This window comes from Vanellus vanellus (assembly GCF_965231255.1).
Source record: "Vanellus vanellus genome assembly, chromosome: 12".
In the NCBI taxonomy this organism is placed as follows: Eukaryota; Metazoa; Chordata; class Aves; order Charadriiformes; family Charadriidae; genus Vanellus; species Vanellus vanellus.
Genome location: NC_138917.1, coordinates 10307094 through 10330909, shown reverse-complemented (window position 1 = coordinate 10330909; position 23816 = coordinate 10307094). Strand labels below are relative to the sequence as shown.

General features: G+C 58.6%; 4 protein-coding genes across 4 annotated transcripts in view; 2 read left to right on the top strand and 2 right to left on the bottom strand.

Moving 5' to 3' along the window:
• The first annotated feature begins 1088 nt into the window (after positions 1 to 1088).
• On the top strand, positions 1089 to 3955 carry MVD (mevalonate diphosphate decarboxylase). The gene is made up of 10 exons (XM_082489352.1): positions 1089 to 1178; positions 1445 to 1515; positions 1630 to 1744; positions 1834 to 1980; positions 2065 to 2264; positions 2450 to 2524; positions 2754 to 2972; positions 3067 to 3182; positions 3264 to 3372; positions 3716 to 3955. The coding sequence occupies exons 1-10, from the start codon at positions 1109 to 1111 to the stop codon at positions 3794 to 3796; spliced, it is 1203 nt and encodes a 400-aa protein (XP_082345478.1). The 5' UTR covers positions 1089 to 1108; the 3' UTR covers positions 3797 to 3955.
• A 782-nt stretch (positions 3956 to 4737) lies between these two features.
• Positions 4738 to 7676, top strand: CYBA (cytochrome b-245 alpha chain). The gene is made up of 6 exons (XM_082489291.1): positions 4738 to 4870; positions 6080 to 6149; positions 6376 to 6450; positions 6686 to 6769; positions 6845 to 6926; positions 7019 to 7676. Exons 1-6 carry the CDS (start codon positions 4813 to 4815, stop codon positions 7199 to 7201), a joined length of 552 nt encoding a protein of 183 aa, XP_082345417.1. The 5' UTR covers positions 4738 to 4812; the 3' UTR covers positions 7202 to 7676.
• A 1883-nt stretch (positions 7677 to 9559) lies between these two features.
• IL17C (interleukin 17C) lies at positions 9560 to 10936 on the bottom strand (the record flags this gene model as incomplete). The annotated part of the gene is made up of 3 exons (XM_082489629.1): positions 9560 to 9809; positions 10016 to 10347; positions 10913 to 10936. 3 exons carry the CDS (start codon positions 10934 to 10936, stop codon positions 9560 to 9562), a joined length of 606 nt encoding a protein of 201 aa, XP_082345755.1.
• A 2307-nt stretch (positions 10937 to 13243) lies between these two features.
• Positions 13244 to 23816, bottom strand: part of ZC3H18 (zinc finger CCCH-type containing 18) — a 50069-nt gene continuing 39496 nt past the window's right edge. The window contains exons 16-21 of the mRNA XM_082489523.1: positions 22885 to 23037; positions 20593 to 20747; positions 19783 to 19979; positions 18508 to 18604; positions 16281 to 16377; positions 13244 to 14130 (exon numbers count right to left, since the gene is read on the bottom strand). Coding sequence (XP_082345649.1) covers positions 13932 to 14130; positions 16281 to 16377; positions 18508 to 18604; positions 19783 to 19979; positions 20593 to 20747; positions 22885 to 23037 — 898 coding nt within the window. The 3' untranslated portion in view covers positions 13244 to 13931. The remainder of the gene's footprint in view (positions 14131 to 16280; positions 16378 to 18507; positions 18605 to 19782; positions 19980 to 20592; positions 20748 to 22884; positions 23038 to 23816) is intronic.

The following is a 23816-nucleotide window of genomic DNA, read 5'->3' as shown; positions in this document are numbered from 1 at the left end:
TCCCCTCATCCCCCTGGGTATTTATTCAGGGTGGGATGGGACCCACGCCCCCCCCCTCCCCCCCCCCCCCATTGGTGACCCTGTGGGAGCGGTGCTGTGCCCACCAGCACCACGGTGTCACCCATGTGCCCGGCGTGTGCCCCTCGCCACCCCCGGGCACCCGGATTGGTGGGATATTTTCCACTTCAAGTGAGTGACCGGAGGATAAAAATACCCGGGGACGGATGGACACACAAACACACACACACACACACACACGCGCAGTGGGGCCCGGCTGGGGGTGCCCGTGGGTGGGATGGGGCTGGGTGGGGGGGTGGGTCCCAGCCCCTGACATACTGGGAGCATTGGGCTGGGGTACTGGGAGCATGTGAGATGCTGGGGCTACTGGGGTCACTGCGAGCACTGTGAGGGGACTGCAATCACTGCAGCGGGCACTGGAGGGACACTGGGATATCAGGGTATTGGGCATACTGGGAGCACTGGGGGCTGCGAAGGCACTGGGACCACTGAAGGCACTGGGATACCGGGAGCGCTAGGGGCCCTGAGGGCTCTGGGAGCATTGAGGGGGTACTGGGAGCATTGGGAGCTAGGGGGGTGGGAGGTACACGGGGTTTGGGAGCACTGGAGAGGTACAGGGGACACTGGGGCAGAGCTGTGGTAACTGGGAGCACTGGTACATTGAGGGTAGTGAGGGAACGCAGAGCACTGGGGTAACACGGGAGCACTGGGGTGTTGGAGGCAGAGGCGTGCTCGGGAGCGCTGGGGGTACTGGGAGCACTGGAGGGACACTGGGGATACCAGGACCACCCGCTCGGCCCCGCCCCCGCCGGTCCGCAACGGCGCATGCGCAGTTCCTTCCCGACTCGAAGATGGCGCTCCCGCATACCCTTGCCAGCGCCGGCAGGGGGCGGGGCGGGGCGGGGCCGCTCCGTGGTCTGATCTCTGCCATTGGACGCCGAGAGCCGGGCGCTGCGGCGCCGACCAATGGTGAGGCGGTGGCCGGCCACAGGTGACGGCCACGTGGGTGGTGCGGGGGCGGGGCTTGAGGCCGCTCTCACCGAGCCGGGAGCTCCCCGGGAGCGGCGGCGGCGGCAGCAGCGGCAGCGCGATGGCGGAGGAGCGGTCGCTCGCCATGGTCACCTGCACGGCCCCCGTCAACATCGCCGTCATCAAATACTGTGAGTCCCGGCGCCGGAACACCCCCTCGGTGCTGGGGAGCCCCCGCAGCGTGCGGGGGGGCAGGCGGGGCGGAGCTCCCGGTGGCGGGGACAGGTTTAGCACCTGCCGGGGGGGAAAGAGTGGGCAAAGATGCTGAGATGGGCCGTGCCATGCCGTGTTGTGCCATGCCACGCTATGCCGTCGTGTGCCAAGCCAACCTATGACAAGCTGTGCTGAGCCATGCCAGGCGGTGCCATGCCATGCCATGCCATGCCATCTCTTGCAGGGGGCAAGCGGGACAATGACCTGATCCTGCCCATCAACTCCTCCCTGAGTGTGACGCTGCACCAGGACCAGGTTGGTGTGGGGTCAGGGTCGGGGTTGGGCACCTCTGCCCCCCACCAGCCTGTGCATGGGGGTGCTGACCCCCCCCCTCCTCCCTCCCTGTACTAACCCCCCTCTGCCCGGCAGCTGAAGACCACCACCACGGCTGCCATCAGCCGCGACTTCACGGAGGACCGGCTGTGGCTCAACGGGGAGGAGGCCGACGTGAGACACCCCCGGCTGCAGGCCTGCCTGCGGGAGGGTGAGTGTCCCCCATTCCCGGGCACCCCCCGGGGCCGGTGGGGTGTCCCCTCTACCGACCCCCTCTGCCTGGCTCCTGTCCCCTCGCAGTGCGGCGCCTGGCCCGCAAGCGCCGGGGTGGCAGTGCCGAGGACACGGCCCCGCTCAGCCTCTCCTACAAAATCCACATCGCCACCGAGAACAACTTCCCCACCGCCGCCGGCTTAGCGTCCTCCGCCGCCGGCTACGCCTGCCTGGGTGGGTGAGCGGGGATGTGGGGGGTGGGCAGGGGGTGGTGGTGGTGGTGGTGTGTCCCCCCCTGACCCCATCCCATCCCTGCAGTGTCGGCGCTGGCGCAGCTGTACGGCGTGGAGGGCGAGCTGTCGGAGGTGGCGCGGCGCGGCTCGGGCAGCGCCTGCCGCAGCATGTTGGGGGGCTTCGTGCAGTGGCAGCGGGGCGAGCGGCCGGATGGCAGGGACAGCCTCGCCCACCAAGTGGCCCCTGAGACGCACTGGCCCGAGCTCAGGGTCCTCGTCCTGGTGGTGAGGGATTGGGGTGATGGGGGGAGCACGGCTGTACCCACCACCCCCCGGCTGGGTGGGATTTGGGGGGAGGGTGCTGGGAGCACCCCAGCCCCATGTGGGTGCAAACCATGGGGCTCAGAGGGTGCCCCTCGCTGGGGCTGGGGGCTCAGGGGGGTCATGTCCCACTGCCTGTGCCCCCCCAGGTCAGCGGGGAGAAGAAGCAGGTGGGCAGCACGGCGGGGATGCAGACGAGCGTGGACACCAGCCCCTTGCTGAAGGTACGGGGCAATGGGCCTGATCCTGCCCCAGGCAGCTGCCTGCTCCCTGCCTGCAGGCAGGGTGTGGGGTCCCATTTCCCTTGGGGGGTACATTTTTCCATGCTGGGGGACATGGAGGGAGGGAGGGCAGGGGGGCTGCGCCCATGATGCCACCCAAGCAAAGCCCAAAGGGTCGCGGTGCCATGGGTGTCCCTGAACGGGGGTGACCGTGACCCACCCGCCCTGGCAGCACCGGGCAGAGGTGGTGGTGCCAGAACGCCTGGCGCTGATGATGCGGCACATCCATGAGCGGGACTTCGAGGGCTTCGGGCAGCTCACCATGCAGGACAGCAACCAGTTCCATGCCACCTGCCTCGACACTTTCCCCCCCATCTTCTACCTCAACGACCTCTCGCGGCAAATCATCGCCCTTTCACACCGCTTCAATGCCCACCACGGACGCACCAAGGTACCAGCTGGTCACTCCAGTCCCGTGGGACTCGGTTTGCTGCGGTGCCGTGGTCTCTCACCTGGTCCCTGTGTCCCCCCACACCCCACCGCAGGTAGCCTACACCTTCGACGCCGGCCCCAACGCCGTCATCTTCACGCTGGCCGACACCGTGGCCGAGTTTGTGGAGGTGGTGAGACGCAGCTTCCCCCCCGCCACTAATGGGGACCAGTAAGGGCGATCTCATTTCTTACTGGGAGGGGAGTGGGATGGCAGGGGGGTCTTGGGACTGAGTGCTCGGCTATGCCGCAGGTTTGTGCGGGGGCTGCCCGTCGGCTCGGCCTCGCTGCCGGAGGAGCTGCTCGCAGCTGTGGTGATGGAGCCGGTGCCGGGGGCTGTCCGGTACATCCTGCACACCAAGGTATGGGGCTGGGGGGGCTTTGGGAGGGACGTGGGGCAGGGGGACCCATCTGCCTGGCCTTTGTGACAAGGCTCTGGCCCTGTCCTCATCCCCAGGGGTGCAGGGGTGTGTGTGGGACCCCATCCCCCTCCCCAGGGTGGTGTGTGGGACCCTGTCCCCAAGGGTGTGCAGAACCCCATCCCTAGACATGTCCCTACTTGGTGTGACCCATGGCGTGGCCTTTTGGGGTCTGTGGGACCCTGAGCTGCCCTGCAGCCCCCAGGGGGGTGCCCCTGCAGGCAGTGGGGGACCCTGGTGCCAGGATCCAGCCCCCGCTGCCCCTAATCTGTCTCCTGCCCCACAGCCTGGCCCCGGCCCCCAGCTCCTGGATGACCCCAGCCAGCATCTCCTGGGAGCGGACGGACTGCCCTGCCACTGCGCCTGAGCCCCGGTGACACCACCTGGGATGACCGTGACATGTGGAGGGGGGTTTCAGGGCGCTGAGTCCGGCCCGGTGCAAAGCCGTCCCCAGCCCCGGGGCGGGATGTGACCTGCGGGGTTGGTTTTTATTCTTTTGTAAGGAAATAGAGGTTTTCTGGCTCCAGTGCTGTTTTGGGGTGTACGGGCTCCACGGGCGGTGCTGGGGGGGGACACGGGCAGGCATTGCCGGCCAAAGGTGTGGGGCAGGAGATGGGGCCGGTTGTTCCTAATGGTTGTGCCTGGGCCTGCTGGGACTGATCCTGTCCCCTGACACCCCAGGTGTCCCTGCTGGGACTGATCCTGTCCCCCTGCACAGCCCCTGTCACCCTACATGGCCCCTGTTCCCCCTCCATGTACCTTGAGGGACTGGTTCTGTCCCCTGTCCCCCCAGTTGTCCCTGCTGGGACTGATCTTGTGTGTCCGCCCCTGATATGGCTCCTGTCCTCCTGTGTCCCTTGTGGGGCTGATCCTGTCTCCCTGCACAGCACCCACGACCCCACATGGCCCCTACCCCTTGCATATCCCCTGTCCCCGCCATGTCCTTTGCAGGACTGATCCTGTCCCTTGTCCCTCAGATGTCACTGCTGGGGCTGATGCTGTCTGCCTGCAACACCCTTGTCACCCGGACATGTCCCCTGTCCCCCCATGTCCCTTGTAGGGCTGATCCTGTCCCCCCACTCTGTCCTTGTCACACCTCGTCCCCTGTGCCCCCATGTCCCCTGTGGGGCTGGTCCTGTCCCCTGTGCCCCGGTCTGGCCCCGGGGGCTCCCCAGCCTGACCGGGGACCGGTGCTGTGTCCCCTTGGGGGGCTGGAGCGGGTCTCCGCGGGGGGGGGCGTGGCCTGTGTGTTTCTGGGCGTGGTCTCCGGGAGGGGGCGTGGCCGATGGCGAAAGGGGGCGTGGCGAGGTCCCGGTTACATTGTAGCGCCGCGCCCGCCTTCCGGGTCGGGCTGAGCCGAACCGGGCCGGGCCGGGGCGAGCCATGGGGCAGATCGAGTGGGCCATGTGGGCTAACGAGCAGGCGCTGGCGGCCGGGCTCAGTGAGTGCGGGGGGGGGGGGAGCAGAGGGTGCGGGGGGTGCCGAGGATAGAGGGTCTGGGGGCGCGGGGTGGGTGATGGGGTGCTCTAGGGGGTCCCGAGGGTCCCCGACCGGCTCGGGGACACCCCACCCCGGGGGCCGTGGGTGTCCCCGCACCGGCCCGGTGCAGCTCGCGGCTGGAGGAAGTGAGCGGCGGGGGAGGGGGGGGGCAGCCCGCTGGGCCGGCTCCGGGGGGGAGATGAGCCCCGGGGGGGGCCCGCAGAGGAACGGCCCCGCTCGGGGGAGGGGGGGGGGGGGGGGGCGACTACAGCCCCAGGGGGGGACCCGGCTCCGCCGGTCCGGGGGGCGCTGGGGGCTTCCGGGGTGGCGCAAACGGGAGACGCCGGGGACGACCGGGAAGTCCCGGCCCCGCTGGGGCTGTGCGGGGCTAAAGCCTCCTCTTCCTCCTCCCTCTCCCTCCTCTTCCTCCTCCCTCTCCCTCCCTCTCCCTCCCCTCCCTCCCCTCCCTCCTTCCTCTCCCTCCCCTCCCTCCTTCCTCTCCCTCCCCTCCCTCCTTCCTCTCCCTCCTTCCTCTCCCTCCTTCCTCTCCCTCCTTCCTCTCCCTCCCCTCTCTTCTTCCTCTCCCTCCCCTCTCTTCTTCCTCTCTTCTTCCTCTCTTCTTCCTCTCTTCTTCCTCTCTTCTTCCTCTCTTCTTCCTCTCTTCTTCCTCTCTTCTTCCTCTCTTCTTCCTCTCTTCTTCCTCTCTTCTTCCTCTCTTCTTCCTCTCTTCTTCCTCTCTTCTTCCTCTCTTCTTCCTCTCTTCTTCCTCTCTTCTTCCTCTCTTCTTCCTCTCTTCTTCCTCTCTTCTTCCTCTCTTCTTCCTCTCTTCTTCCTCTCTTCTTCCTCTCTTCTTCCTCTCTTCTTCCTCTCTTCTCTCCCCAAGTTTTCTGCCCACGCAGGGCAGCCAGAGGGGACCAAAGCTTGTGGATGGAGGTGACATGTGGCCATGGGGCCAAAAACCTCCCTGCAGGGCCCCCCCAGCCTGGAGCCCCCCAGTTCCCTTCCCTGAATTCAGGGGGACCCGCATACAGCGTTTCCCTGGTACCTCCCATGTTGGGGTCCCTGGGCCCATAATTCCGGGTTTGGGGGGTTGTATCCCAGGCTTGGGGGGCTGTATCCTGCTTTGGGTCCCCCAGGCAGGGACCCCACCAGCCCCACTCTGTTCCCGCAGTCATGCTGACCGGCGGGATCGTGGCCGTGGCGGGGCAGTTCAAGGGCTGGTACTTCGCGGCGTATGCCATGTATCCTTGCGGAGAGGATGCCCAGGGTTGTTGGTCTGTGGGGAAAACCCTCGATTCAGGTGGGAGGCATGGATGGGGGGGGGATGGGACAGGACATCATCCTCCTCCCCGGTCTAGGCCCAAACCTTTCCTTCCCTGCCCCAAACAGCCCATTTTTTTGAGGTGAGGGTTGTGCCTTGGGACTAATCCTGGCTCCGAGGACCCCTTTCCTTGACTCCCCCCGCAGCGTGGCAGGCGTCTTGGTCTGCCTGCTCGAGTACCCCAGGAGCAAGCGGAAAAAGGGCTCCACCATGGAGAGGTGGTAAGTGGTGTATGTGTCCCCCATCATCCCCAGGATTGGGGGTCCTGGTACCCCTCCCCAGACATGGACACAGCACCGGCATCGGGAGCAGTGAGGTGGGAGCAGGGCTGGATCCCACCGCTAGCTTCCATGGGGTGTCCCATGCAGGGACAGTGTGGGGAAGGGGAATCCCTTGGGGCTGGGTGCCCCCTTTGGTGGGGGCACCCCCTCTGACCCCCCCAGTGTTGCTCTGCAGCGGCCAGAAGTACCTGACAGCGGTGGTGAAGGTGTTTGGGCCCCTCACAAGGAATTACTACGTCCGAGCTGTGCTGCATGCTGCGTAAGTGGGGTGTGGGGTCGGGGCTGGGGTGTACGCTCCCCCCGCCCCCTCCTGAACCCCCAATCTCTTGCACAGCCTGGCTGTCCCCGCTGGTTTCCTCCTCTCCACCATCCTGGGCACCGTGTGCCTGGGCATTGCGAGTGGCATCTACCTGCTGGTGAGTGCAGAGTGGCTTTTGGGGGGCTGGGGGCCATGCTGGAGGAGCCCCCCCCCCCCCCATCCCCCCCAATGTCCCCCATGGCTTTGCAGGCTGCGGTGCGCGGGGAGGAGTGGAGACCCATCGAGCAGAAGCCGCGGGAGCGGCCACACGTGGGGGACACCATCAAGCAGCCGCCCACCAACCCCCCGCCGCGGCCCCCCGCCGATGCCCGCAAGAAGCAGCCGGCGGAGGTGGGGGGTCAGGTGAACCCCATCCCCGTCGAGGCTGAGTAATGGGGGAGCCTCCTGCCGCTGCTGCACTGCTCGTGCTCCCGCTTCCCAGCTGCACCCCGGCTCCTTAGGGGAAACAGGGGTGCCTGGCTCCTGGGGGTCCCCAAAACCCCAGGGATGCTCAGCTCCTCAGGGGGGTCCCCAGCTCCTGGGGATCCCCAAACCCCCAGGGATGCTCAGCTCCCTGAGGGATCTCCAGTTCCTGTGGGCTTCCCAGCTCCTGGGGATCTCCATATCCCCAGGGATGCTCAGCTGCCTGAGGAGTCCCCAGCTCTCCAAGCAGTCCTCAGTTCCGGGGAGATCCCTAAATCCCTGGGGAACGCCAGCTTTCCAGGGAATCCCCAGCTCCTTGAGGGGGTCCTGAGACCCCGCACCACCATGAGGGTGGGGAGATGGGGCAGCTGTGCTCCCTGCACTGGCTCTCGCTGTTTTTTGTCACTTCTGCCGTTGCTGTTTCAATAAAAAGTAGGAAAGACGACGGCTGCCCCTTCCTCCTGCTCCCCCTGCCGGGGGGGGGGGGGTCTGGGGCTGGGTTTGGAGGGGGGGTTTAAGGACAAACAGCCCAATTATGGGCCAACCTTGTGGTGCAGCTGAAGCTGGCGGGGGGATGGACGGGCAGAGTGTGGTCGTTGCAGGGCCATGTCCCTCCTGCCCTGGCGAGGACAGGGAGATGTCCTCAGGGGACGCGTGGCGGGGGGTGCCATGCTGCTGTACCCTCCTGAAATCATCCATGGACCCCAATGGTGGGGTGAAGCTGGGGGTGGTGGTGTGCATGGTGGCATGTGGTCCCCAGGGTGGACCTGCACAGCACGTCCCAGGTGAACCCCCAAAGGCTGGTGTCACCCCTGGCAGGGAAGAGGGGGGGCATTTTCCCTCCCACTCGTGGGTGCTGGAGAGCATCTGGGTGTGCACTGGTGAGGCCACAACTGGAATACTATGTCCAATTTTGGGCTCCCCAGTTCAAGAGGGACAGGGAACTGCTGGAGCGAGTCCAGCGAAGGGCAACTAAGATGATTAAGGGCTTGGAGCATCTGCCTTACGAGGGAAGGCTGAGAGAGCTGGGACTCTTTAGCCTGGAGAAGAGAAGGCTGAGGGGAGACCTTATTATGGCGTACAAGTATCTAAAGGGTGGGTTGAAGGAGGATGGAGCCAGGCCCTTTTCAATGGTTCCCAGTGACAGGACGAGGGGTAATGGGCACAAGTTAGAACACAGGAAGTTCCATTCAAATACACGGAAAAACTTCTTTATGGTGAGGGTGACAGAGCACTGGCACAGGCTGCCCAGGGAGGTTGTGGAGTCCCCTTCCCTGGAGATTTTCAAGACCCGCCTGGATGCAGTCCTGAGTAATGTGCTCTGGGCAATCCTGCTTTAGCAGGGGAGTTGGGCTGGATGATCTCTAGAGGTCCCTTCCAACTCTGAAAATTCCGTGATTCTGTGTGATTCTGTGACATGAGGGGCAAGGGACAGCCATGGCCATGCGCTGCGTGGTGGTGACAAATCCTTGACCCTCCTTGGGCATCAGCAGCTGCTCTGCCCCCACCCCCCATGTGAACCCTAGTTTGGCGAGGGGTGCAGCCGCCCCAAGGGCACCCATGGGTGCTGGCAGGGCAGGTGGGGTGGCCCCAGCAGGTGGCGCTGGGGCCATGGGATGTGGGTACCCGGGGGCAGAGCCATGGGAAAGGTGTGGGTGGTGGGGTGCTGCGGGTACTGGGGCTGGTTCCCCCCCCGGGGCTGGGGGTGTGGGGCACCCCCCTGCCCTGCCACCCTCCGCGTTGCCTCCCAGTTCATCCTGCTCTGCAGCACTGGGTGTACTGGTGCTTTGCCCACAGCGCTGGGGCTGAGAGGTGCCCTGCAGATGAGTGCCGCCCCACGGGGCACCCATGGACATGCCTTCATCCCCATCCGCCCCCCCCCCTTTGCCCCCCAGTGCCCTGGCTGGGAACAGAGCAAGGACCATGCCCGGGGGTCGGCCTTTATTTGCAGGCTTCACGCTGCCAGCATTAAATAGCACGTATAGAGGAGACAATAAATAGCTCTGCGGGGGAATAAATAACCAGCGAGCCCCCCGGTAGCGCTCGCAGGGTCCGGCCATGGGGCCTTTGGCCACCATGGGGTGATGCTGGACGTGGAGTCACAGCCTTCGCAGGGGCGGTCAGCAATAAATATGGATTAAAAAAAAAAAAGTCCCCCTGCAGCAAGGCTCATAAATAACTCATAAATAACAAGGTGAGGGTTTTGGGGGGGGAACACCCGGCTGTGGGGGGCGGTGGCCGAGTGGGTGCTCTAAAACAAGCACGGGTGGGGAAGTGGATGCAGTGACATGGTCACGCTATGGGGCTCCACAGGAGCCGGGGGAGGGCTCAGCGCCCGGTGCGGGGCAGGACACAGGTACAGCCCACTGGCACCCTGATGTAGTCCACCTCGAAGGTGACGAGGCCGAGGCCGGTGGGACGCGGGCAGGGCTTGCGCCGCAGGACCATCATGGTCTGGTGGATGGCCACCGAGTTGAGCGACGTCGTCTCCCGACCTGTCTTGACGTCCACGCAGCCGCTGCAGAGGCACTCGGCGAAGGCCAGCTTGCGTGGGTAACGGTTCTCATCCTCATCGATGCTGCAGATGGAAGTGGGGGGGCACGGTCAGTGAGCCCCTTCCCTTGTGCCCCCTCCTCACCCAAGTCACCCTGCGTTAGGATCAATCCCTCCGGGGAAGCGCCAGGGATGCTCCCAGGAAGGGGCAGGTGAGGGATGCTCGGGGAAACTGAGGCACGGTGAAGCGGCCAGCGTGGGGTGGGCATTTTGCGGGTGGGGGACACTCACCGGTAGCGCCATGGGGAGATGGAGCGCTCGTTGGGTTCACTGTGGAGGCCAGCGCGGAGCTGCAGCGCAGGGCAGGCACGCTCGCGGTGCCGGCGGCGGCGGCGATGGCTGATGGTGGCCTCTTGCAAGCGCTCCAGCTGCGGCACCAGCTGCACCGGCACGTAGTGGTCCCAGCGCAGGCTGCGGCCCAGGAGGTGCGCGGGGGCCTCGCCGTCCCGCAGCTCGCCCGCGCTGTAGCAGTGGACGTGGGGATGGTGCGGGGGGCTGCCGGGGCGGCGCAGGCCATGGCACAGCCCCAGGGCGCCCAGCAGTGCCAGGGCACCGAGCCAGCCCTGCGGGAGAGCTCAGGTCAGAGGGGGACATCCGCATCCTCACGGCACCCACCCCCCCCCTCCTGCCCACCCAGGGACACAGCCCGGAGCAGGGACCCACAGCAGGGACACCCCCCCCAGTGGTCCCTTAGGGGTGCGCTCGCAGCCCCCCAACCCCCAACCCCAGGGGGCTTTGACATGCAGAGCACCGGCACCCTTGCCCAAAATGCAGGAGGATGCACCCATGCACAGAACACCCGCACAGGCTCTGGCACCCAGCGCGCTAGCACACGTGTACACACACACACACACACACACGCGTGCGCGCGCATCGACACACCCCCACCCTTAAAGATGCAGCATGCGTACATACAGCTGTGCATGCAGAGTACAGCGCACATACAGATATACAGCTGCAGAGAACACCTGCACATATATACACATCTGTACGGACACAGAGACTGCCTGTGCTCACACACACACACACACACACACACACACACACGACCACACACAGCATCAGCACAGGCACCCAGACCATGCGCACACACGCATAAGGACACCAGCACACGTGTGTGCCGCTCACATTAGCACCAGTGTGGGTGTGCATAGGTACAGGCACATAAATGTACATACCCCACACTACTCTTCCATGAACATACACACAGATATGGGGCTGTACACACACACACACACACACACACACACACACACACACACACACACACACACACAGAGAGCTACACGGGTAACAGCACATACGCATACATGCACATAGGCATATGCATCTGTGCAAACACACATACACACACACATATATTACCAGCACACTTGCATATACCTGAACTACCCTTCCGTGTGCACATAGACACACACCCCCAGCCAGAAGCACCCACATACATCAGCAGCATATGTGCCTAAAGCCACACACGTGTGCACACGCAACACTGGCCAGCCCTTACACGTATAGAGCACTATACTCCCCGCACAGGTGTGGAAAAAACAGCGGCGGGCACATCTCCACGTGCGGCGCCAGCCTGATGTGTACAGGCACACGCATCGCCAGTGTGTGTGTGCAGCTACACACACACACACACACACACACACAGAGCAGCACCCACCAGCCTTCACGTTCTCACCCCTCTCTCTGGGGAGCCCCGTGTGCACACACGTGTGTATACACACACACACACACACACACACACACTCACATGGCATGCAGCCCCCGTGTACATATATGCACACACACACTCTCACCCCATCCCAGCTCCCACCCCCGTAGTTCCCCCCCGCCCCCCGCCGCGTTACCATCAGTCGGGCGTCGAGGGCGCGGGGAGCACGGCAAAGCTGGGGGGGGCCCCTTACGAACTGCTGCCCCGGGGATGCGGACGGCCGAGTGGCAGCACCGCCGCCGCCGCCGCCTTTATATAGGGCTCGGGCAGGTGATGTACACACACCTGGAAACTCCAGCTCCGGCTGCCTTCCTCCTCCCCACGGGCCGTCGTACTTCCTTCTCAACCCAGCGTGTTCCAGCCCGGAAATCGGCTCCTGACACCCCCAAAATTGGAGAGGTGGGAGAAGTTGGTGGGGATGGATATGCACAGGCTTGTAGGGAAGGTGGGTGCTTCCCCCCCCCCCCCCCCCCCCCGCCCAGTTTGGCTGCCCTGATGCCTTGGTGATGGGCATAGAGCATCGTGGGACTGTGTGGTCCAGGTCACAGGAGGGCTGGGATGCTGGTGGACGGGTATCCAGGGCATCCCGTGCCCGTGGTGGGCACAGGATGCCCTGGGTACCCGTCCACCAGCATCCCAGCCCTGCCACGACCCATGGGGATGGGATCCCCATGCCCCAGGCCATTGGCCCCATTGCGTAAGCCCCACGGTGATATCACCCGTCACGTTCCCGGGGCTGCTGGAGCAGAAATCCCAAATTGAGCAACCCTGGAAAGGGCTGAAGGGCTGCATCTACCCCCTCTTGATGCTCCCTGGTCCAGTAGTAAGAGATGTCCTGGTGGCGTGGAGGCTCAAACCCAGGATGATGGTGTTGAGCAGAGAGGGGAGGATGCGGCGGGACCAGAGGAGCTGGTTCAGGCATGAGTAGGTGGGGTTTTTCTTTCCTTCCTCTGCTCCATATTCCACATGCAGATATGGAGCCCCCCATCCTTCAAGGAGCCCCCTCGCACCCCCACCCCACTGCAGAACTGGGCTTGGGCTCACCGGTGTTCCCTGCCGAGGGACTCAGCACCTTTTGTGTGCAGGGAATGGAAAGGATTTTGGGTCAGGCTCAGGCTCTGTCCCCATAGCAGCCCAGTGTTCCCAGTATAGCAGGAAGCACGGTACTGTGGGGAGGAACACAGGGGAAAGCAGCTTTGCACAGCTGCAGGACCAAGCACAGCCACGCTTTTGTCTTTTACTGGAGCGATGGGATTTGTACCCATTTTGGCAGTGACTTTATGGGGTGCCACACACCCCAAGCAGACAGGTACAGGGCACATAGCAGAGGAGAGGGGAGCAGTGACCGCATACATCACCCCTGAAGGTCTGGATGAGCAGAGGCACCTCGAGATCGAGCCAGCAAAGGCAGCTACGGCACAGGGCCCCCTAAGAACATTTAATACCAGTGGAACACTGGTTTAATACTGGGTGCGAGGAGCAGGGCAGGGCTGCAGGCTGAGAAACCCCACAGCACTGGGGGTTCAGAGGGGGGGCTCAGACAGCCACAGTGAGGAGCTGCGGTGCTCCCCTAAGAGACACGGCAGCTGTTCCAGCTCCGTGGGGCTGGAGTAGGATCAGTGCAGCCACAGGGTCACTAGTAGAGCACGAAAAATAAACTACACACGCCAAAGATGGTGGCTGACAGGCCAAGGCAAGGGAGAGGGAGGACAGGGAATTCAGAGAAGAGTAAAGAAAGGAAGAACTGGTTATCAAAATACTTTATTTCAGGGAGATCCCTCAAAAAAAAAAAAAAGGGGGGGGGGGGGAAGGGAAAAGGACCCTCCTTGTTAGACAGACATCCCCACAACACCTTCAGGGCTCCTTTTAAATCAACTAAAACAATCCTATGCTTAAAATAAAAGACAGGTCATTTTCCCAATCAGACTTTAGTCAAGAATATATATATATTTTTTGTTCCTGGGGTGGGAGGGCAGGGGGAGAAGGTGATGTTGCCAGTAGTTCACAGCAGTTTTCGGCTCTCTCGTTACACAGTATATAGAACTGCATTGCTGAAGACACTCAACACACAGCAGGGCTAACTAGGAGAATACAACTCAAGGCTAGCAAAGAGGAGAGGGCAGAGAGAAAGAGAGGAATAGTGAGAGCATCCGACGGGGCTGGAGTCCTCTGTGCATAATTTACATGGATCCGGCGCCGGCAGAGCCAGGGGCTGGCCCCGCTCACCCTTCAGGAGCCGGAGCGAGTCATCGCAGGCGTCTCAGCTGACAAAACTTCAATGTTTTTTTTTTTTGTGGGGGGATTTTTTTTTTTTAAAAAGAATCGCAGCCAAAATAAGACAGAACTGCAAAATCCCAAAGTGGCCGCTTTTACACTATTTATAAAAACATGAACAGTCACTAAGGGGCAGAGCATTGCTCCGCACACGGCCCACTATACTTTCCCCGGGATTTTGGCCCGCTTGCGAGCGATGGCATCTTCCACCGCCTTGAGCTGCTTCAGGAGCTCCTCCCGTCGCGACAGGGTGCTGGACTTGCCCGCCTTGGTGCCCGTGGGGCCTGGCTCGGATGTTTTGCCTGGTACGCTCGTGACTTTGCTGGAGCTCTTGGACTGAGGTGAGAGCTGGCGTTTCCTGGCAGGGAGAGAGAGGAGAGGGTGGTGAGAAGGCGCTCACCGGCAGCACGCTGTGCCAGAAACAAACCCCTTCAGCATCTGCTCCGGCAGAAAGCATCTCTCTAAGCGCTGGTGGAAAAAAATCAGGTTCAAGATGCAAGACCTGGAGCTGGAAAACTGGTTGAAAAAGTAGATCAGCTGCTCTGGGGGGGATCCCAAAATCTAAACTCAGAGTCACAGCCACTATGACAGCAACTCCCAAGGGCCGCGCAGGCTGTTGTGAGTACCTTGCTGGAGGATGCACATGTGAAAGGGAGCTCAGGGTCATACAAGCAAAGAGGGGAGAGCATCATGAATAAGTGCAGAACTGCCCTGGAGAACCTCCGGGGTCTCAAATCCTGACAGCCCCTGCCCTGTGATGCTGCTGGGTCTCGTGGTGCGGATCTGGCAGTCGTGGGGAGCTCACACACACAGTGCTGCACTCCAGTTCTGCTCCAACGCTGCTTTGCTGCGCTCTGAAGCCATTGCTTGTGGGAGCAAAGCGAAGCTGAGGAATGCTCCCTCCCCTGCATGCGGGGAGCCTGGCTGGCCCGCACGGGGAGGACAGGAGCCACTGGTCCCTGTTGCTGGCAGCAGTGGCTTCTCCTGGATGGGGCTGTGACTGGGGCTGGAGGCAAGCAGGCTGTGGCTCTTCCCATCATGGGCCACCGCTTCCCCTTATGGTGGGACAAGCATGAGAGGACCAGGAAGCAGAAAGGCATCATGAGCCTGCCGGGGTTCTGCAGTGCTGCTAGCTCGGTAACACACCGAGGGCGCAGTCTGAGCCTCAGCTGGCTCTAATATGACTCGGACCACTTGGGAAAGCCCATGCCGCTGCTGCTGCCAGATGTCAGCAGCAGGAGTCACCGTCCCCTCTGTTCATACCACCCGCACCCCTTCATACTACACTTAAGAGAGGTGGGGCTTTTTAAGCATGACCCAAACAGGCCAAAGGAGTTCAAAACGGGACACAGACCTACCCTTAAGACTGCCCTAGAGAAACCCAATATGTCCTTAACCACCCCCATGCCTGGGCACATCGAACCCACCGTGCAACGCTGCCAAACCAAACAGTAGCCGGCAGAAGAGGGTCAAGAACCAAGCACGCGGTCAACACCACCAGTCTGGAAAGGCTGAGGTTCCTCTTTACTGCTAGAAAATAGGACCTCAGGGCCTGAAGAAGGACAGGGCTGTGGTAGCCAGGGCTAGGTTTTGGTTTGGGAAGACTCTGACGCACAGAAATTGAGGCTTGCTTGTGCCCCAGGCTGGGGAGAGGGGATGACATGGGTCCTGCTGGCCAAGGAACGCAGGGGTGCGGGACAGGGTTGCATCTGTTTGCTCAGAGATCCTCAGAGAGATGACACTAGAGAAATGCAAAGCAGCACCGGCTGGCTACAGGCAAGGAGGACGGAGGAAGCTTTAGGTGTGCCACAGAAGGTGCTCCGCAACCCTTTAGCCAAAGGGCTCTGAATGGAGCACAGCCCAAGGCCCCTGGAGCCACACATCCAGTTCTGCAATGGGATATTCCCAGCACAGCAGTGGGTGCAGGCTGCCAAGAAATTGGACGTGAGCTGGTCACCTGTCACCAGAGGGGATGGAAAGGTGCAAAGCCAGGGCTAGTCACCGTTCAGTCTCACGCAGGTGCCAATTTTAACACTTCGCAGCAGCAAAGCGAGTAGTTGAGGATGTTCCAGGCTATGAAAGAAAGGGAGTCAGGCACCCGAGCTAGGTGCCACAAGGAGCTCAGCAGTGGGGTGAAGGAGTTGTACTTTCTTTCTCATTAGCACTATGCAGCACTAGCGAGAGGCAGAGGCATTGGCATGACTGAGCTTGCACCTAACCCACTTGGCTCCTCTTGCTGGGACTGACCTCAAGAAAACCCCCAGGCTTCTGCTCGTTTCTGAGCTGGAACGGCTTAGCCAGTGGCTTTCATGTGAACCCCATAGCACCTCTGGCTCCTGCCCAGGGAGCTTCGCGTCCTTCCTCTCGCTGTGCCTCCATGACAACTGGAAACTACAGCCAGAGAGCCTTAGAGCTGCCCTGAGAGGAGGGACCGAACCACTGGAGAAGCAGACAAGTGTGAGCACCAGCCTGGCCCACAAGAGATCATGAGAACAAGCGAGCACTGACCTGTCTGTCTGTGCAGGAGAAGGTTTCGGGTTCTGGCCCCTCTGCCGCTCTTGCTTGGGTGAAGAAAGTCTCCCAGCTGCCTTCCTGTCGCGAGAGCCTATCGGGAGAATAAAAGGTGAGATGTTCTCGCTCATCGCCAAGGTATGGGTTGCTACCCTGCCTACTGTACAGTCTCAGGAGCGTATTTTCAGACTGACCAGATCTTGCCAGCAAAAAGCCAAGTCCAACAGCAGCCAGAAAAGGAACCTATTGTTGTGCACCTCATCTTCAGGGGGAGCAGAAAAGCTAGCCAAGGCTGTGTCCCATGGTCAACTGTACAGAACATCACCTGCGGGGAGCTGCATTGGCTCTCCCCTCACCCTCCAGCTGCTGGAACAAGGCTCCTCCACTGATCTTTCAGGCCATGCTTTGCTTGCAAACCTGAGGGGCAGGGCCAGCCCTCACGGACCAACTCGGTGCTCCATTATTCCCCAGCAGTTGACCCGGTTTGTGCACAACAGGCACAGTGGCCCCCGAGCTGGCTCCACACTGGCCAGATAACAGGGTGTACTGGCTTCAAGAGTGCTGGGCGAGTGCAGCTTTGCCACTTTCAGAGCCAGCTGGGGCTAATCCACAGGCAGCATCATCCCTGTGTTTGTTCAGCACAGACTGAACCGTCATGCTCTGCCCAAACGGAGCTGCTGTGGAGACTTGCCGGTGGTGGGAAGCCCGCTGGGGTCCTGCGGTGGCATTATCCAGCTTTGCTGCAGTGGGTTTCCCAACCACTGCTATCCCAGTGCACAGAGAAGCAATTGTAGCTGCAGATCTGATCATGGCAAGGTTACAGAACAGGGAAGCAAGACTCGGGGCACAAACACCGACCAGCTTTGCGCTGCAACACTGCAGCACAGGCTGCATGCTGGAGGGTGCTTCTTGCTCAGTCCCAATTCAGTCAAGGGTAAGCTGGCCACTGGAAGCTGAGGCTGAGTGGCCTTCAGGGCTTGTGTCCCATTTGCGACTGCTTAAAAGTCCTTATAACGTATAGACCACAAATAAAGTATATAATTACATCTACATCTATGTATCTATCAAATCAGCACAGTTTGCTAGGTCGGCCCATTCATTTGTCTGCAGCTCAGCAGTAGTTGTGAACTAGATCCCAGTGAACTTCAACCTCACCCAGTCCCTTCCATGCTGCCTTTGCAGGAGTCGAATGCAACCAGGCTATTAGCACAGAAATTTTTTCTGGCTGGCACCCAGAGTCAACAAGATACACCTACAGCCGAGACAACAGGGAAAACAACATCACGTGTCAATGCTGGCTTGTACGTCAAAACCAGGCACCCCTGGCTGACGACTCCCCCCTACTTTGTTTTTCAGCAGCAACAGCAAAGGCTGGAGCGTGTCATTTAGGTCCCTCTCAATGCAGCATGCTAGCTCGGTTTTCTGAGCTGCTGCTCTGAGGATTCAGACACAGAACGCTTGGAAAGCCTGTGTCTTTCTAAACATACAGGGCAGATAAGATTGTGTCACATGCAAGTGGGGAAATCGTTTCATTCACAGGACAGGTGATCTAGCCAATTCATCCATCATCCATCATCCATCATCCAGATCATCCATCGCAGAGTGTTGGCAGCCTGCGCTCCCTTTCTAAGCACTGCCACAAGCCTTTCTATCAGGAGGACTAAGATCCATTGTGATGCACAGAAATATAAGGCAGACAAGACCCCAGGATACAGTACAGGAAAACCCTATGACTTCCACAGCCACATCCACTGACATTACTAGAGAACAGGAGGCTGCTATGAGATGGATGTGTACCTACATCAGAGATGAGCACACCGTCTTCGATGCAAGGGCTTTTTTTTTTTTTTCCCCCCTTTTTTTTTTTTTCCAGTGGACTTACACAGACATAGTGGAGCCAAGGTACTCACAAGGTGCACCACAAGACAGCAAGGCAAGGCCGGGTTTGGCCTGCCCAGGGCTGACCTCACCTTGCTTACTTCATAAACTGGAGCGTCTCACCTCCACCATGTTTTTGCAGCCGGACGGCTAATACACCCATGTTATCTGGTGGCAATTGCACCCTCTGAGGTATTGGAAGGACGCATGCCTGCAATTAACCTCTCCAGCGAGTGGACTCTTGCAGCAGAGACTTTCATGGGACGTTTGTCGCTGGAGCACCACCTCAAGCGGCAGACCAGGAACCCAGCCAGGCCAGGAGTCCCTGGGATGGCTGATGTCTCACCTCTGTCAGGTGACAGGTTCGCCCGTTTGGCTGGAGGAGAGGTTGGCCTGTCTTTGTCTGCTGGCTCGTATCTCTTCCTGCTTCCTTTGTCAGCTGCCTAAAATGGAATTAAAACAGACAACGGAGCTGAGCAGCCACTTCCCCTCCGGGGAGGGAAGCAGGCAGAGATATTTCCTGTGACGGCTGCCCATGATGCTCTGGGCCACTCATGCAAACGTACCTCCTATTAAACTCTTTGTGCAAACCAGTCCCAACCATTACTGGCACCATGTAATCCCCCTACCACCGTAAGCAAACAGCAACACCCTCTGGCACTGGGGCTAACACTGTGTTGTGTTTCACAGGCTATTTTCATAATTGCCAGAAATAGGAAAACAGCAGCATTTTATAGAGGTTTTTTTTTTCAGCAGCACCAAGGATAGCAAATGTCAAGGAGGCGCGTGGAGCCGTGCCTTTCCGGGATCCGACCATGCCAGCAGGTAGTTATGTGTAATTGCATACTCCCCACAGAGCATGCTTCACAGACTCGATAACGGCGCCTCACGTCATAGCACAGGGAAGTGAAGAAAACTGCGGCCTCAGACTGCAATGGGGAATTTGGACCGTCAGAAAAAAAACATTAACGCTTCAAAACCAGGAACCTACCCACGTGACTGGGGCCAACACCCTGCTCTGGCACAAAACCCCATGAGGCTGAACTCTCCCACATGATCTGGATTGCAATCTCAGCCGAAGGCACCCAACTGGGGCATCAGGCTCAGTCGCAAAGGGGAAAGAGCCAGGCTCCCCATGGCTGGTGGCAGGCACCCCAGAGAGGCGAGGCAATCGCCACTTTTACCTCCTGACTCAGTTAGTGACTCGTCAGCAGTTAGCTCCAGAGCGGGCAGTGGGAGGAGAGCTTGCTCGGAAGCGTGCGGGGAACATGCTTTCAGTGGGCAAGGCCCCAGCGCATGTGGGACCGCGCTGCACACGCCTTCGCCTCGGTGCTCTGGCTGCAGCCTTCGAGAAAGCGGGGAAGAGCCCTTGAAGCTGCAGCAGGAATGTGCCCCAGGGGAGCCGCCAACACAGTCCCAAACTCAAGCCACCGCAGGGTGTGTGCTGCCAGACTGGTTCTGTCTGCCGCCCTCCAATCCCAGCTGCAGACCTACCCGGCTGAGCTCATCCCGACAGCACGGAGCCTGGAGCTCCCCTTCTGCCAGCCCGGAGCCCCAGTATCCATCCCATCTGCTCCTCGGACCCCCCTGCGGAGGGAATTGCACCCACCCCACCTCTCACCTTATTCAAGAGTGTCAGTTTGATCTCTTTGTGAGCACTGAAACCCCCCTGCTGAGACTGGGGGGCTGACGGCTGCTGGGTCTGGAGGACCTGCTGCGATTTGCTCCCCTGGGTGGGCTTGGCTGATTTCAGGAGCTGAGAGGGCACATCCCGTTTCCGCTTCTCCTCTTTAGTGCTATCTTCTTTTTTTGACTTTCCTGTTGAAACCAGAGAGCAGATGTAGTGACTTGCGACCGATTTCTTTTGCCTGCCCTCCGAAGGGAAGGCAGGGCAAGAGGATGCTGCTCCAAGGACCGAGAAAGCCCACACCAGTTAGCACAGCATGTGGCCCCAAAGTTAAAAGATTCAGGAATCCAGAATTTCCACAGAGAGGAGCTTAACATAAAAGACAAAGAACAAAAGGCTCTTGCCGCCAACTCTGCTACAGTCTAAAAAGAACAGAGGAAGAGCAACATGATACTGGGCATCATACAGAAGATTTAGCATCACCTTGCAAGGGTGAAAGAGAAGACAGTAAGTGAGGGGACAATCAGGCAGAACTCCCATGCAGGAAAAAGCATCTTTACAGCCAAAGACACATGGATGGAAGGATGTGAATGTGTTTGCTCCACATCCTTCCTTCTCCGTGGCCTCAGCCCTCCTCAGGTGAAGCCTCTGGTGGTGGTCTACACCAGCCACAAGCGTCTGCCTCCACCCAACATTTTTCCTGGAGCCCATAATATCACCAAGCAAGCTGTATTCAGATCTCTGCTCCCCCCTTCTTCTCCCAGGACCCCTTGGAGAAGAAAATACCAAACCAGGTACCTCTACCTTTCTTCTGCTGCGCAGGTGTTGGGGATCGGGAGCTGGCTGAGGAAACAGGACTGGCCAAGTCTGCGTACATGTCTTCAGAGTCGGCGCTGCGTACAGAGCTGCTGCTAGAGGAGGCACTAGAGACAGAAGAAACGCTGCTCACGCTCAGGGACCTGGAAAGAGCCAAGAGCTCGTTACAGTCATGAGTGGAACAAGAACCAGGCAGCGATGAGACTGACAGCTTTGTTTTAATTCCCCTGAGTGGCTGGGATGTCAGAAAGCTGCTAAGGCTGGCAATAACCAGGAAGAGATAAAGGCTGTGTCTCCTGGGGTGCAGACAATACAAAAACCCCCAAACATGTTAGATGCAAGTCTAGAAAGTACTGTTTATTTTATAAACAGGATTAAGACAACATGTAAACAGGTCACTGTTTCCCCAGGTAAACAAAAAGTGAAAGCAGGGTGTGCACTATCACATACAGGTCAGTGTTATGGCTCAGGTCAAGGGTTCCCTGGCAATGTTTTTGTTGTTTGGCACACATTTATTCATGGAGGCTTTAAAATCCCTGGAGTCCTACAGCCCATAGCTCCTGCCCAGCTCCCCAGGGTACAGGAGAGCCCAGCTGCCTGTTTTGAGGATGCACATACTGTCATGACTGATAATGACAGGGAAGACAGCTATAAGATGGCTATCTTGTAATAGTGCCTATAAGATGGCTATCTCCTAATGGATTCACAACATTAAAAGTGTCAGACAATCATTATATTAATTTAAGGAAGACTTTCTACTTAGAAATGTATCAGACAAAAATACAGGACTATACACCAGACTTCCCTTCAGGGGCACGCCAGCACCGCAGCTTCCCTATACTGAAGCGGCTCCAAAAATCCCAGCTTAGCCGGGAGCCAGCTGGCACCACAGCCGCTGCCACGCGGGACCAGGCGTACGCTAACTACATCAATAGTCAGGCAGCCTCTCCAGCAGGTTCTGCAGGCCACACCGACTTCTGCGCTCCAGCAACTACCCTGCCAGCAAGGTCCAAGCTCCTTCCCTGGAAGCTGGCTTGCACACGACTGAAAGGGCTGCGGCAGCTGCAGCACAGATTAGCCCTGGAACGAGCTGCTAAGTCTCTACCCGCTAGCATCCTGACAGAGATGGGTTTTAAGAGGTCGCATGGACTGCGGAAATGGAGACTGGATGAACCAGAACCCCCTTCTCCAGGAAAGCTCCTGGCTACGAGGTTGTGACAGCAAATCTGGTTTGGGCATACGCTTTATTTCCTATGTTTCCCCCTTTCCCACACACCTGTAAAAGCAGCAAGCACAGCCCCAGGGCCACACAAGCAACACCTGCGTTGAGTTTTTCCCATCTTCTCCTCTGAAGCCCCATACGGAAGGGCAGCGAAGAGCCAGCGTGCCCGAGTGCTCTCTGAACCTCTTGCATCACCCCTGCCTGATCTGATGAATGTGACAAGCATGTAGTAAACAAGTTTGTATTTCCGTAAAATAATGCGGATGTTGAACCTTGGAGTTTCACAGAGTTCAGATACGTGAATTACTGCTGGTCAGAGCCAAGTCCTACTTAATCTACTAGTTTTACACTACTGGTATACTTTTAAATCTGTATCACCGGGAAGCATCGTGTTTCAAGGCCGCCTGTGAGGTTTCAGGGATTCCTATGTGCAAACAGATGCAAAAAAAGTCCCGAATGAAAGACTTGGAAGAGGTTTATTTCATGACTCTTTACTGGATGGAGTTAGCTGTTTACAAAACCCACAGACATGTTACTATTCACTTGGGGCTAAACACAAAGGGAACTGGCCATGCAACTTTACCAGCAAAGTAAAAACACCATTAGCTGGGCCTTTTAGGTATTTTCTGACCTACCTCTCCTGACAGGCCAAGCATCTTCCCTAAGGACATTCAGCAGCCAGAGGTAGTAAAGGTTTAGAAGATCAAAGCTCTGTAGCTTGAAACTGTTAACTTGTAAATAAATAAGGATGTGGGATCACCCTGGCCAGAAGGAGATGTTTTGGTCATAATTTAGGTAAAAATGAGCAGTTCAGCATACATGACAGATTATTTCCCTGAATAAGCCACAAGGACGCTACCAGCCTTGTACTACTGTCACGATTCGGGACTCAGGATTCATAACACTGCACAAAGAAACAATCTGGTTTCACGTCCTAGTTACCTATAGCTTCTGATCTTGAAGCTGGAGAGAGCTTTCACTGCAAGAAACCACAACAGTTTAGAATAGTTACAAACTCCTCCTACTTCAACTAAGGCTATGAAGGGTTGAGGCTGTACCTGGATTTCCTGGACCCAGACGGGGAGTGGGAGACTGAGGCAGACGATGATCTGGAATGAGATCTGGAGAGAGACCGAGACAAGGACCTAGATCGGGAACTGGAACCACTGTAGCTGCTGGCACTGCCACTGATGCTGCCGCTGATAGTCCGCCTGCAAGACAGCAAGAGACATCCTCACCTCGCTGCGCTCCGCTGTGAAACAGGGTTAGAAGAAACTGTTTAGGGACAGTTTGAGCATGATGCTGTTGTCCTGTATTGTATACAAAGATTGGCGCTTTGCAAATGTAATTGTTTCAGATGTTCTTCTCAACCTTGTGTTCCCAGTCCTGAGGAAGCATCTGTTTTCTGAACAGTAGACATTTTATGCAAGACTGAATAATGCTAATGAAAGCCAGGCAAAGAATGAGCTAAAGCACCTTAATCCTGTACTGATACCAGAAGCAAATGCTTCCTACAAAGAAAAATTGCTAACTGAGTAACACAGTGCTACTACCTTGTATTTCAGGCTATACAAATAATCATAAGCATTTTTTTGTGACTAACACACCGGCACTAACATGGAGCTGTTTTGCCATTTGCACAGCAGGGACAGTGTAGGGCAGTGGGGTTTGTGTGGGTATAAGCATGAAAAAAAAAACCCAAAAAACCCATCAAACCTCAAGACTGGAATAAAGAAGGCAAGGTGGCTGAAGACATCCAAGATTACTATTAATTAGCTAAAGTGAAATGTAAACCAGAACTGATGGAGTTTCTAGGGAAAAGAAATTGTCATGATCAGTTTTACCTATGGAGGCATAACTGCTCAGCCCAGGCCTTTTCCATAGCTACTGGGAAGAAACAGGAGATGTAATCCCATGCAAAACTAAGAATTGACTTGGGACGCTTCTGAAAACCTGAACAGAAACACACTTACAGCTATCTTCAAAACAC

Bases quoted from the DNA above. Each gene is read 5' to 3' on its own strand.
- MVD (XM_082489352.1), top strand. From the start codon at position 1,109: ATGGCGGAGGAGCGGTCGCTCGCCATGGTCACCTGCACGGCCCCCGTC. The intron at 1,516-1,629 runs GTTGGTGTGGGG...TCTGCCCGGCAG, and splicing joins TGACGCTGCACCAGGACCAG to CTGAAGACCACCACCACGGC. The intron at 2,973-3,066 runs GTACCAGCTGGT...ACCCCACCGCAG, and splicing joins CCCACCACGGACGCACCAAG to GTAGCCTACACCTTCGACGC.
- CYBA (XM_082489291.1), top strand. From the start codon at position 4,813: ATGGGGCAGATCGAGTGGGCCATGTGGGCTAACGAGCAGGCGCTGGCG. The intron at 4,871-6,079 runs GTGAGTGCGGGG...CTGTTCCCGCAG, and splicing joins GGCGCTGGCGGCCGGGCTCA to TCATGCTGACCGGCGGGATC. The intron at 6,770-6,844 runs GTAAGTGGGGTG...TCTCTTGCACAG, and splicing joins CGAGCTGTGCTGCATGCTGC to CCTGGCTGTCCCCGCTGGTT.